The following is a 12,935-nucleotide window of genomic DNA, read 5'->3' on the forward strand; positions in this document are numbered from 1 at the left end:
TGGTTTACCCTGTAGGGTTTTCTTAGCTAGTTGATAGCAAAATAAAATACAGGAGACTATCCATCTCGATATCGATTGCTTGAGGCGGCTAAGCCAGTACGGACCGTACCATAATTAACAAACAGTTGTGAAGTTCTCCGTAGGGGATTGGTCTTATCTAGATAAAATTTCAACACCCTCTTAACATCTAGAGAATGGAGAGCTCTCTGCTGGAGTGGAAGGGTTTGGAAAGAAAGTAGGTAGGGAAATCGACTGGTTAATGTGGAAGTCGGATATAACCTTGGGTAGAAATTTAGGATGTGTTCTTAGGACTACTTTAGAGGAATGAAATACTGTGTAGGGCTTGTGGGTACAGAGGGCCTGAATTTCGCTAACCCTTCGTGTTGAAGTGATTGCCACTAGAAAGGCCGTCTTCCAAGTGAGGTGTTGGAGGGATGCCTTGTGTATGGGTTCGAATGGATGTTGCATTAGACGTGAAAGGACCACATTAAGTTCCCATGGTGGAGAAGGGCGCCTAACTGGAGGAAAGACCTTCTTTAACCCCTCTAGGAAATCTTTGATAACTGGAATTCTGAAGAAAGAGGTTTGCGAAGGAGTTTTCCTATAAGCAGTTAAGGCTGCCAAATGAACTTTTATTGAAGGAAGTTACATGCCAGATCATGCCAATTGTAACAACTAAGGGAGAATGACATCTTCCTTGCAAGATGTAGGGTATAACCCCTTAGAGAAACACCAGATGCAGAATCTGTTCCACTTGAAGGAGTATGCTGAACGAGTAGATGGCCGCTTCGCCTCTTTTAAGATGTCCATACAATCCTGTAGAAGGTTTAGATGACCATACTGGACTAACTCGGGAGCCATGCTGCCATATTCAATGAGGAGAGATTGGGATGTCTCATTTGTCCTCCGAACTTCGTCAGGAGGTCCGGTCTGCAGGGTAGCCTGAGATGTGGCTGGAGTGATCGGTGAAGGAGATCCGGGAACCACCACTGTCTCGGCCACCCTGGTGCAATGAGGATCATCGTGGCTGATGTCATCAAGAGTTTGAGGAGGACTGCTGGGATCAGCGGAATTGGTGGGAAGGCGTACAGAAATTTGTTGGGCCAGTCTATCCACAGAGCATTCCCCAGCGAATCTGGGTGATAAAACCTGGTGGCGAAGTCGCAGCATTTCCTGTTTTCTTCTGTGGCGAAGAGGTCGATACAAGGTGTGCCCCACAAACGGAAAATGTCTTGAGTGACATCTTCGTTGAGTACCCATTCATGGTTCTCTTCTAGAACTCTGCTGAGGGCATCTGCTTGCATATTCTGAACCCCTGGAAGCTGGGTTGCCACTATGCTCAATTTCCTGGGTAGGAGCCAGTGCCATATTGACTGGGACTCTTGAGACAAGACTCTGGATCTGGTGCCCCCTTGTTTGTTCAGATAGAATATAGTGGAGGTATTGTCTGTCTGTACCAGCAAGTTGTCGGTGGTGATTGAGGGTAGAAATGCCTTGAGAGCTAAGTGTACCACCTGTAGCTCTAGGAGATTGATGTGGTACAATGATTCCTTGTGAGACCATCGACCTTGTATTTGCAGGTGATCCATATGAGCTCCCCATCCGAGGAGAGAGGCATCTGTCACAATAGTCTGCATTGGAGGCTGTGCCCGGAATGGCATCCCCTTTAGGAGATTGGCTGGAGAGCACCACCAAGTTAGAGATCTGATTGCATGGGTGGACAGACAAATTCTGTTGTCCCAGTTCCCCAACTGATTCCATTGGTCCTCCAGGCATTCCTGAAGCAGTCGCATGTGGAGGCGAGCGTTGGGTGTCAGAAAGATGCAGGATGCCATGGAGCCGAGAAGTGAGGAGACTGTTCGCACTGTTAGGTGATGCATTGATTGGAGAGCCGGACACTTCCGGAGAATGGATAAGCGTTGTTCCTCCGAAGGACACACTTTTGCCTGCAGTGTGTCTATGGTAGCTCCTAAGTAGTGTAACTTCTGGACAGGAACTGTCGTTGACTTGTGAAAGTTGACATGAAGACCTAGTCGATACAGGAGCTCGCAGGTCAACTGGAAATGCAGTTTGGCTTCTGCATAAGCGAATGCTTTGATTAACCAGTCGTCCAGATACGGGTATATGAAAATTAGATTTTTCCTGAGATGAGCTGCCACCACTGCCATGCACTTGGAAAAGGTTCTGGGTGCAGACCTGAGACCGAATGGTAGGACTGTGTATTGGAAGTGATCTTGACCCATCACAAACCTCAGGAATTTCCGATGCTTCTTCGCAATGGGGATGTGGAAATACGCATCGTGCAGATCCACTGAGCAAAGCCAGTCTTCCTTGTTGAATCTGAGGATATATCTGGTGTAAGGATAGCATCCTGAACTGGCAATTTTGAGGTCTAGAATGGGTCTGAATTTGCTCTTGTCCTTCTTTGGGATGAGAAAGTATTTGGAGTAAATACCCTTCCCTTGTTGGTTGAGGGGAACCAATTTCACTGCTCTCTTTTCGAGGAGGATGGAAACTTCTGCCTTTAAGAGGTCGAGGTGCGCAGTTGACGGTTTTGGCAGAATGGCCGGAGGCAGTGTGGAAAACCTGAGACAATATCCATTCTGTACAATGTTTAAGACCCAAGCGTCTGTTGTAATTCTTTGCCACTCTACTAAGCAATTGGTGACGCTTCCCCCCCACCAGAGTGGTTAATAAAGTTGGGGGGAGAAAATTCTCAGGGTTTTGAAGTGGTAGGTTGTTGGGTACTCTGAGTGGACTGATGGGTCGATCATCCCCTCTGTGATTTACGCTAAGGCTGATAGGCGCGCTGGTACTGCTTGTGAGACCTCATAGGGACCCATTGAGGGGTTTGAACCCTCTGCGTGGTGTAGCGGCGATGGAAAGGACGGAAGGACCGACGTTGCTCTTTAGGTTTGTCAAGACCTATTGCTTTTAATGTATCCACCTCAGCTTTCATCCTTGCCATTTCATCATCTGCGTGTGGTCCGAATAAGGTTGATCCTGAAAATGGCAGATTCATAATTCTTTGCTGCGCATCCGGCTTTAATGACGTAAGCCGCAGCCATGAATGTCTTCTCGGTGTCACACCATGGCAGTAAGAATGTTCTGAGAGTAAAGACGCGTCCGCCGCCGCACTTATGATCTGATTGGAGACCATAGCACCCTCTTTGGCTATTTCTAGGAAGTCCTCTCTGTGATCTCTCAGGAGATGCTCTGCGAACCGCAATATGGAGTCCCACAAATATCTATCATACCTGCCCAAAAGGGCAGTGGCGCTTGCAGTCTTCATAGATGATGCAGCCGAACTGCAGACTTTACGGCCTGTTGAATCCAGCCTTTTACTCTCCTTACCCGGGGGAGAGGTGGAAGACGGAGATGTATCGTGAGCTTTGCGAGCCGGCAATATAACCACTGAGTCCGGTGGCTGGTCGGAATGCAAAAACACAGGATCTTGCTCAGGAGGGCGATACTTTTTCTGCAGCCTTGAAGGTGCAGTTCTTGTCGTAGCTGGTGTGAGGAAAACTTCCATAGCAGGCTCTAAGAGGCCAGGTACTAGGGGTAGTAACGGTCTGGCAGCTGTACGTTGTTGTAGAGTTTCAAAGATGACCGACGTAGATGGTGTAGGGGCGACCATCGAAATATTTAGTTTTGAAGCACCTCGGACCAGCACTTCACAGAAGGTGTTAATATCATCAACCGGCGAGGACTGAGGTGGAGGAGAGTCCGATAAGGTAGGGGTGTAGTCTCTGGTGGAAGACCAAGACTCTCTCTCATGACCCCTTAAACTTGATCTATGTCTAGATCTGCGGTGAGACCTTGAGCGGGATGAATCATGGCCATGACGTGAACGGTGGCGCGATGTAGAGCGCGGTCTAGTTGGGACACTAATCGGTACTTGCGGCACTGGAAGCGGTGCCGGTTGTGGTAACTCCTGACCCGTAGGCCGCAGCGTCTGCGCCTGAGGTGAAGTTGGCGGTAGATCTGGAGGAGGAGAGGCATGAGGAGAAGCACAAGTGGAGGGCGACGAGGGAATCAGCACTACCGAAGTAGATCGCTCTGAGGACGGATAAATTCTCCTTCTCTTGTATCTCCTCGACGTCGATGGACTCCTCGACGTCGATCTCCCTCTACGTCGACGCTGTGCGGGACCTCGACCCATGACGTCTACGTTTACCTCTCGATGACGATTTGCTCCTCAATGTCGCGCGGTGACTCCTATACGACGTCGAGCATGTCGGCGCCGTACCTCCTCTTGACATCGATCTTCTCGACGCCGACCGGGACCGATGGTGTTTTCGCCCTGAGCCTCTCAGACCTTCCACGACCACTGGAGGCCGAGGTATGAGCCCTGGTGGAAGACTGACCTTCCCCTCGCTCAGAAGTCCCACTGGTTCCTTGGCGTCTTCTCTCTGCTCTCCCTTGCAGGCGAATCTTCTCTCTGTCACACAATGTGCGCCTAGAGAATGTCTTGCAGATGTTACAGGAGGCAGGTATATGTGAGGACGGCAGACAAATGATGCAGACCTCATGAGGGTGTGTTATGGCCTTTTTTCTGCCACATTTTGGGCATTTGTCAAACAAGGAAGGCATTTTTTTGTGTAAAAAAAAGCCTTAAATTCTTGTCAGAAATCTTCAAAATCCAATAGAGAATGACATAAGACGTCGAATTAAACCTTTTTTTCTCAAAGTTTCTCTATATTTTTTTAAGAAAAAAAACCTAAAAACGTCGCGCTCCATGCTCCAGGGTCCTGTCAGCAGGTGCCGGAAAAAAGAACTGAGGTAACTGCCTCTCTCTAAGCATGATGGGATACTGGAGGACTGGCTGTTCTTAAAGGCACAGTATCCTTTTTCTTCATTACTAATAGCAGCCTATGGGCTACACTGCTCTGCACTCCTTCATAGGGGTTTTTCTGATATAAAAAGGTTTGTGAAGGAATTTTTCTAAAAAATTATATTCATTTGTCAAGCAATTTAATGCATTTACTTCAAGGACAATCTGAATGAAGAAGTTTGAACACTGTAGCCCTTCCTATAGGCTGCATGGGAACATTCTTAAGTGACTTGGCAGGCCTTTCTGAAGCAAGGCGAACATGGACACCTAAGAAGTTATATTGGACAAAGTGCTCCGGGGTCCCCGCAGGCAGGCGGGGAATATTCAACGCTTATGACTATACATGGAAATCCCCTACGAGAGAACTGCAGCAACTATTTTCTATACTGGCAAAATATATTTTTTTTTAACTAATTTGAGAAAAGATCAACAAGAACAAAAGTGGAATGTGCATCAGTGTTGTATAGTTTTCAAAATGCCATTTTCAAAGCATATAGTTTTCACCCTAAAGAAAGGGCATGAATACTCAAATTTCTCAGCCGGACCATTGAAATAATACAACAAAGATAAGAAAACTGACATTAATAAGCTAAATTATTAAGTAAGTAGGGGCTGTGCAGTGTGGACAAAGGAGTCCTACTTGGAAAAGTACTGTAAGATAAAGAGGCACTCTTTTCCATTTCACCACCAAACAGTGTGTGCATGCAAACCTAGATAAAAAAAAGATCAAACATTCATGCTAGTTTTGGAGAAGAAAATACGAAACCCAGAATGAGCTACAGACACAGCCATACTGCATTGCACACAGTTTTAAAAATACAGAATGAGGACTTGTGGATTACAAGAAAAACTCAGGAGTGTTTGAAGAGGTAAGGGGGGCAGGTAACTATCAAGCAAACTAAAAGGAAAGCTAAAATTACTGTAGTTAGGTTATATTTGTAACAAAGTTGTAAAGATAAAAGCCTTATAAGCGTGTGCAGCTAACATTCAACAGAGCAATACTCACTTGCAAAGTCTTTCCAAGACCCATGCAATGTGCAAGAATGCATCCAGAGCCAGACTCTTTTTTTGTTTTCTTTAGAGATTCGCAACAACAGTCCCACATGAACTGGACACCTGCAAACAAACCATTGTATATAAATGACATTACAAAATGAGCTATTTTTGATAAGTGATTTCCTAAAATAAGAGGATGACTTGGAGCAGTAAAAATGACAACAAAAATAGACTATAGATAATTTCAATAAAAATACAGAAAATCAAAAATGCTGTTATGTTTACAGACAAAATGCAGAACATCACAATAACAAAATCGAAGAGAATGCAATGACAACAAAATAAAAATGGCATGTAATTTAAATAGATATATTTTAAAACAAAGAAAATTAGGTGGTGCTACAGTAAGATAACAAAGCTATTCATGTAATGTGTAGCAAAAAGAAATCTTCCTCGTGTCTTTATATAAAGTGCAAAGTGTGATTTTCCTCGTAGTCGCTCCCAAAAGAATCATATTCATCAGAGTTAAAAATGACAAGGCAATTTAATTTCTACAACAAGCAGTTACAGGAAGCAAATGCAAAAAGTACCCCATTTAAGATTTGCAATTGTTATCTTGCCACTGCAAATAGACATCCATACAGACATGTTATCAGAGAAGAAAGAAGAGACATCAGTAGACCAATTTTTGAAGACATTCACTCATCTCAGTTTGAAATCACACAATTCTGACATCATTTGAATAAATTCTGGATCAATATCTTGGGTCTAACCACCTTTAATAACTTGGTACTTCAGCATTCAGATTCACTCATTAATGTGTTAATTGCAGGATGAATGAAGACCAGTAGTAGCAAGTATAATGCCCACTATCAAATGAAAAGATAATCAAGACTAAATTGTCAGGAAGAAAGAAGAAGACACTTTAAAGAAAAATAATTATATTTTTAAGGATATATCTTTGACAGACAAAACCCCAACCAAGAAGGGAACTACTCAAGCAAACAACATTCTCAACAGACAATCTTGTGAGAAAAAATATGAATACACTCATTGGACTAAGACATGGAGACATTTGAATGTGCTGCTAGAACTCGCAGAGATTCTATGTAACGATTAAAAGTGACAGAAGCGGACTATCGCCTTGGGCCAGGCACTGCTGAGTGAGGTAAATCTGTTGAGTCCTAGGAACACGAGACAAAAAGTACAAAATACTTTAGAAGCACTCTTGGGCCCCACGAGTCTCCATACTGAAAGAAGAGTAACCTTGGCCCAACTTTGACATACCAATGAGAATTTCAGAACTGCAAATAAACGTGTCACAAGCCCTATCACACCTCTACCACAAAGTAAGCTGGTCCAGCGCTACCTTTTATTTTCAGACAATAATGTTATCTGTCACACCTCACAATGGACCTTTGCTATGCAGATACATTCAGCATTCCACTTTTGCATCTGTCTGCCTACTGTGTTGCTGGCATCAAGAGGCCAGATGTATCATACATTTTTGTGGTTGCAATGCATTTTTGGTATGAATGAATTCCAACTTGCAATTCAGTAACTTGTTACCAAATCACAAATTGGAATTGCGACTACATACCGATTTGGAATTAGTTAGAGGCATGTCAAGGGCGTCCCTTCCTAATACCAAATCGCAGTGGTAAGCAGGAATGTTTTGTGACCGAAATGTGGTCCGAAAACATTAGCATTTTACCCCCTACTTCAAAAGTGTGTGATAACCCAATCACAAATGGAAAGGAGACCCAAAGGGACCCCTTCCCTTTTGTGAATGGAGGCGAAAACAATTATTAAGAGCAGGCACTGGTCCCCCAGTGGTTTTAGGTAAAACGGGCTGCATTTAAAAAAAAAAAATGATAATAAAAAAAAAAAAAGTTTGCTTTATTTAAAAGCAATCACAGACATGGTCAATGGCTCAGCCCAGCAGGCCACCATCCCTGTGATTTCAGTGTTTCCTACTAGGTCGCAAATTGCAGCCAACCTCATAAATATTAATGAGGTAGGTCGCTTTGCGACCCATTAGGAAATGCAAAATGAAACTCCATGAGTTTTATACATTATAATAGCGGTTACCTAATTGTGATTCACAGGGATTCGCAATTAGGTAATCGCAATTTAATAAAATGATACTTCTGGCCCAAGCTCCCCAAGAAAGCCTACTGGCCACTGTTTTAATTTATCTTTGGATGACCCTAATAAAACGATGACCTATTCTCCGCAAAGTAATTTAAACTGTTCTATATTTGATCCCTTCACTCACCCAGAGTCAAAGATTAGGACAGTGTATTCATGCATACCATTCAACCTTGATAAGGACCTTAACATTCTACACCACTAGATCCAGCTGTCACCCACACTACAAGAATTCCTTTAACATTGAGGCAAGCCCACTCGTGACATATGACGCTATACATATCTGAGAAGAGGACCCAGTGATGAAGGACACCAACCAAGGGTGGAAGACGGCACAGCATGTTTTTAAAGAAAATCATACTCTCAACATTTAACATCGGTCTCAGGTTTCCACTCATGTCCAGCGTAACAGTCTTTCAACTTAGATTTCAGGAGGAAGTGAGGTTCTGCAGAGATCAAGGCTGTTCTGAGATCAGGCGAGGTGTTGAATTTAAAACATGTGGTTAAAGTCCTTACACATCGCAGTATTTTCCATACCTAAACTACGGTCTTGGATTAATATTGTGCAATGCAAGAGACGTATCACACTCTTAACAAAATACTGCTCATGCATAATACAGCCATAGCTTTGTCAGATTGTTCTTACCATCCACTTGATGAGGTTTCAGCTTAGTAACCATGTGTCTGTGAACTTGAACTAATGGTTCCTTGGTTTCCGGATCTTCATCCAATATCAGCTTTGTTGTTATGGGGCATTTCACTGGGGAAGCATCTTCTACAACAACAACCTGCAAAAATATATATATAAGATAAGTTTACATATAAAAATGAATGCCCGGCATGAGCAATCCATAAACAGGATAGAATGCAACAACTACTCCTTCAAGGTTTTTGCCCTGAAGCACTTTGGAAGACTAAGGAAAACTGTAGATGTCACTGTTTGTTTTTTATTAATTGCACTGGAAGCTTTATTAATACTAATATTGTGTCTTTTGTACTGATTTGTATCTTTTAATTTAAATTCAATAATTATGGTCAAAGAGCGATTTCAGCCTGCCAAAAAGTATTTGACTTAAGAGTCTCCTCTCTGTCACAATATAAATTCCAATTCCACTGGCATGTCACTAGCCTTGACTAGCCAGTCTTCCAAGTATGGCTAAACAATTTTCACCTTTCGTTTTCAAGATGCCTTCACCACCACCATGCACAAATAAAGGACCCCTCGCCCTGTTCCTCATTTGAGTCCGAATGGGAGAGCTGGGGGAGTGGGAGATTCCTATGAAGAATCTGGGACTTACAAATGAAAAGGTGAAAATAAGAATCCAGCAGACCAGTGGACCTCATCCAGACTCCCTTGGTAAAAATCAGAGAAAGTCTGGGGCAGAGCTATCGTTCTGATCTTTTTCCCCATTTACCCATTCTTGATGCATTTCAGAACTAGGATGGATAAAACCCTACACCAGGACTAATTTCTATAAAAATAATTAAAGGGAGTAGCTTCCCTTGTTCATTTTGAGTTTTTATTAACTTTCTCAAAAGCCTTTATATGAGTAAGAGTCAGAACTATTGAATCAGCTGTTTAAACAGAAAAGCCCTGACACCTTAGGGCAAATGGAGGATAGTATCTGTTCTTGACAATATTGAGCACTTAATTATCTAGTCTTTTCTTACCAGCTAGGTGCTGGGAGCAGACTGGATAAGTCACTTGTTGGAGGAAGGAAGCCTTAGTAACTTTCTGTTTTTGAAAGAAAAATGTTACTTGCATTGTAAACATGTGCCCGTGGCGTGTAGTGCTGTACATTCACAGCTGCACATTCTTCTTCCATCTAGCGTTAGTTTTGGAAGTGTACAACTTGTTTTTCTTCGAATGAAGCCTTTTTGAGTCACGGAACCTAGTGATGCCACCTTTTAGTGGTATTGCACACAGGCGTTGGCTCAATAGTTAGATGTTTTTCTCCTGCACCTAGGGCATGGTTAGAAATGAGGCATAGAGAATAAAAAGAAAATATGACAATGCAAAGTAGAAAAATAAAGGTAACTAAAGAAAGGAACATTTCTGCAACAACCTCAGGTGACCGGGGAGGCGAGTGGGTGCATGTGAATCTACAGCACTACATGCCACAAACAGATGTGTACAACGTAACAGTTTCCGTTAGTGGCATGTGGAGCTGTAGATACACATGCTGTGCATAGACTGCAAAGCAGTCCTCCCCAAAGCTGTGGACTTTGCAGAAGATTGAAAAAGTGCATGCATAAAACAGTCTGGCCAACTCTAGCTTGTCGTCTACCTAGGATGTCTACACAGTAGTGCCTGGTAAAGGTACGAGGGGTAGACTAAGTAGTTGCAATGCAGATGTCATCTAATGGTACATTACCTAAGAGAGTCATAGAAACCCATTTGTTACCAGTGGAATGAAGTATGGAGGGGGTGGGCAGGGTATTTGTGCTTTGGCATAACAGGTCAGTATACACTTGACCAACTACTGTGCAACCCCTGCCTTGGAAATAGCACAACCTTTATGGGGCCTGCAGTAAGAAACAAATAGCTCTCGAGTCTCATGGAAGGGCTTTGTCCCATCAATATAGTACATTAGCACTCATCAAGAGTGTCCAAAGCGCAGCCGGCGACCATTTCTAGGTGTGGAAAGAAGAAGGGCAGTTTGATTTGTCTGGTTAAGTTAAAAACTGGAGGCCACCTCAGGTAGGAATGTTGGATTGGTTCTGAGGCCCACTTAATTAGCAATGTAATTGGTAAAACAGCTCTTCCAGGTTAAAAAACATGTATTTCACTGACTTGTCTGAGAGAGTTAATGAGTACATGGAAGGCCATCTTCCAGGATATTAATTGAAGAAAGGAAAAGGACAAGAGTTCAAGACTGAACTGGTTAAAAAGTTGAGGCCCATTAGTCCTTGTGAGGACTATGTTAAGGTGCCAGACAGGAGAAGGGGGCATTTGTGATAGAATAATCCCTTTGAGGCTTTCCATGAATGCTTTAATTACTTGTATACTGATAAGTGAAATATGTGGTCTGTTCTGCAAATAGGCAGCTATGGCAGCCAGGTGCAAGCCAAAAGATATATAGGCAAGCTCTGACTACTGCAGCTGAAGGATTGAACATATAACGTATTGCACAGACGCTGTGAGCACATTAATGGCTTTGGGAAGACAATAGTGCATGAATCATTTCCATTTGGCTGTGAAACATGACCTAGTAGTAGTCTGTAGTGCCCCTTTAGGAATCAACATACACTCTTCTGGTAGATTAAGATAACCAAATTCTAAGACCTTAGGAACCATTTTGCAAGGTAGAACAACTGAAGGCTGGGATGTCTGAGCCCCGGGGATTTGTGCAAGAAGATTTGTCTTGTTGAGGAGCATCTCACGTGGGACTAGAGATAGTTCTAGTAGCGTGGCGTGCCATGGCCGGCGTGCCCAGGTCGGTGCAACCAAAATATGCATGAGAAATGTCTATCTCAGTCTCCTTGCCCATCAGGAAGCAGCCACTATTGAAGAGATATGAGAAGAAGATGATGAATTACATAGGCACATTCCATATCATACGGTCTCATCTAGTGATTCATCTCTTCCTTATTCACAGACAGCCACACACAGCTCCTACGGTAAGGAAACACCGCAATAAAGATTTATACAAACTATTATGAGAGACAGATACATACACAGTCAACAAAGGAGAGAAAGATCCTTTTACATTTTGCAGACTCCCAGGTCATGTGGTATAAGGAAGGACCAATGAAAGCATTGAGGAATTAATGGACGCCGCCCATCAGGGAAAGCAAAGAGAAGAACAGAGGGAGAAAGCCGGCAAGGTGAGTCGGACAGACTGCGGCGACTTAATACATGGAAAACTATTTCGCCGAAGACGGGAGCTGGAGACAGGAGGACCCAATCCATCCAATCAACAGGGCGCTATAAACACAAAGCACAAACAACTGAGCATGAAGACCGCTATGAAAGCCGAAGGCCACCAGGAAGACAGAACGTCCCCCCCCCACCCTACTGGAACAGCGTGGCAATGCCAGGTATATGACCATCTTCTAAAGAGTATTTTGCGTGGTCGTTCTACTGAGGGGGGCGGGAGGTGATTATTTAGAAGTCCCCACAAGTTCAACTTGGGATCTGCATCTCAGGTGAGTCCTCCCCTATCAAGAAATAGGCATGCCCTGTCCTTTCCGCGACACTTCAGTGCACCCTATATTAGCTCATACTATTTCGGCATCAATTTGCCACTTATACCTTCCCTACTTTTGACAGGGCTCACATTTGTGTTTTTTTTCAAGAGCACTTTTTCGGTGGTGTATTGGAGACAACTCGCAGTACTTCCTACAATTCCTCAATCTTGGATATTTTCTCTGTTTATTTTTGAGGTATATTCCCAAATAAGTGGCCTTCACGTGCACAAATCCAGAGAAGAGAGAAAGAAGAGAAAACCCAATGGAAAGGACTTGTCGCTATTTGTTCAGGTGCCTCTTGCCTCAATAATTCCCGCTTGACATGCCACAAACGGTTGGAGTGGTAGAGGCGCAAAAGCATACGCGAATTGTGTAGAAAACTGGAATTTTGTTGAATTGTGTCCCCACTTTTTTCCCCTTTTAGAACTACTAGATGCTGGGTTTCAACTCTGACTGTGCACCGAGGCCTACTAACCAGATCTCAGTACCAGTGCTCTTTCTCCTAAAACAAATTGTAGGAAAGTACCCTCTTTCTTGGCTTGATTACCACTATTTTCTTCCTGTTGTCAGTATGTTTGTTGTGTCTACTGGTTTCCTGTTAACCAGGACCCCAGTAGTTTTGCTCTCTCCTCTAAATTGTACCCTTTTCTTACTGCAATTGGCATACTGGTCCCCCCATGTAAGTCCCTAGTATATGGTACCTAGGTACCCAGGGCACTGGGGTTCCAGGGGATCCCTATGGGCTGCAGCAGTTATTCTGCCA

The 12,935-nt window shown here is 43.5% G+C and overlaps 1 protein-coding gene across 1 annotated transcript in view; it reads right to left on the minus strand.

Annotated features, from left to right (window-relative positions):
* Positions 1-12,935, minus strand: part of ATRX (ATRX chromatin remodeler) — a 1,138,900-nt gene that overhangs the window by 587,380 nt on the left and 538,585 nt on the right. The window contains exons 16-17 of the mRNA XM_069211061.1: positions 8,628-8,769; positions 5,841-5,950 (exon numbers count right to left, since the gene is read on the minus strand). Of these exons, the coding sequence (XP_069067162.1) occupies positions 5,841-5,950; positions 8,628-8,769 (252 nt within the window). The remainder of the gene's footprint in view (positions 1-5,840; positions 5,951-8,627; positions 8,770-12,935) is intronic.

The sequence above is a fragment of the Pleurodeles waltl genome, chromosome 2_1, assembly GCF_031143425.1.
Source record: "Pleurodeles waltl isolate 20211129_DDA chromosome 2_1, aPleWal1.hap1.20221129, whole genome shotgun sequence".
NCBI classification, from domain to species: Eukaryota; Metazoa; Chordata; class Amphibia; order Caudata; family Salamandridae; genus Pleurodeles; species Pleurodeles waltl.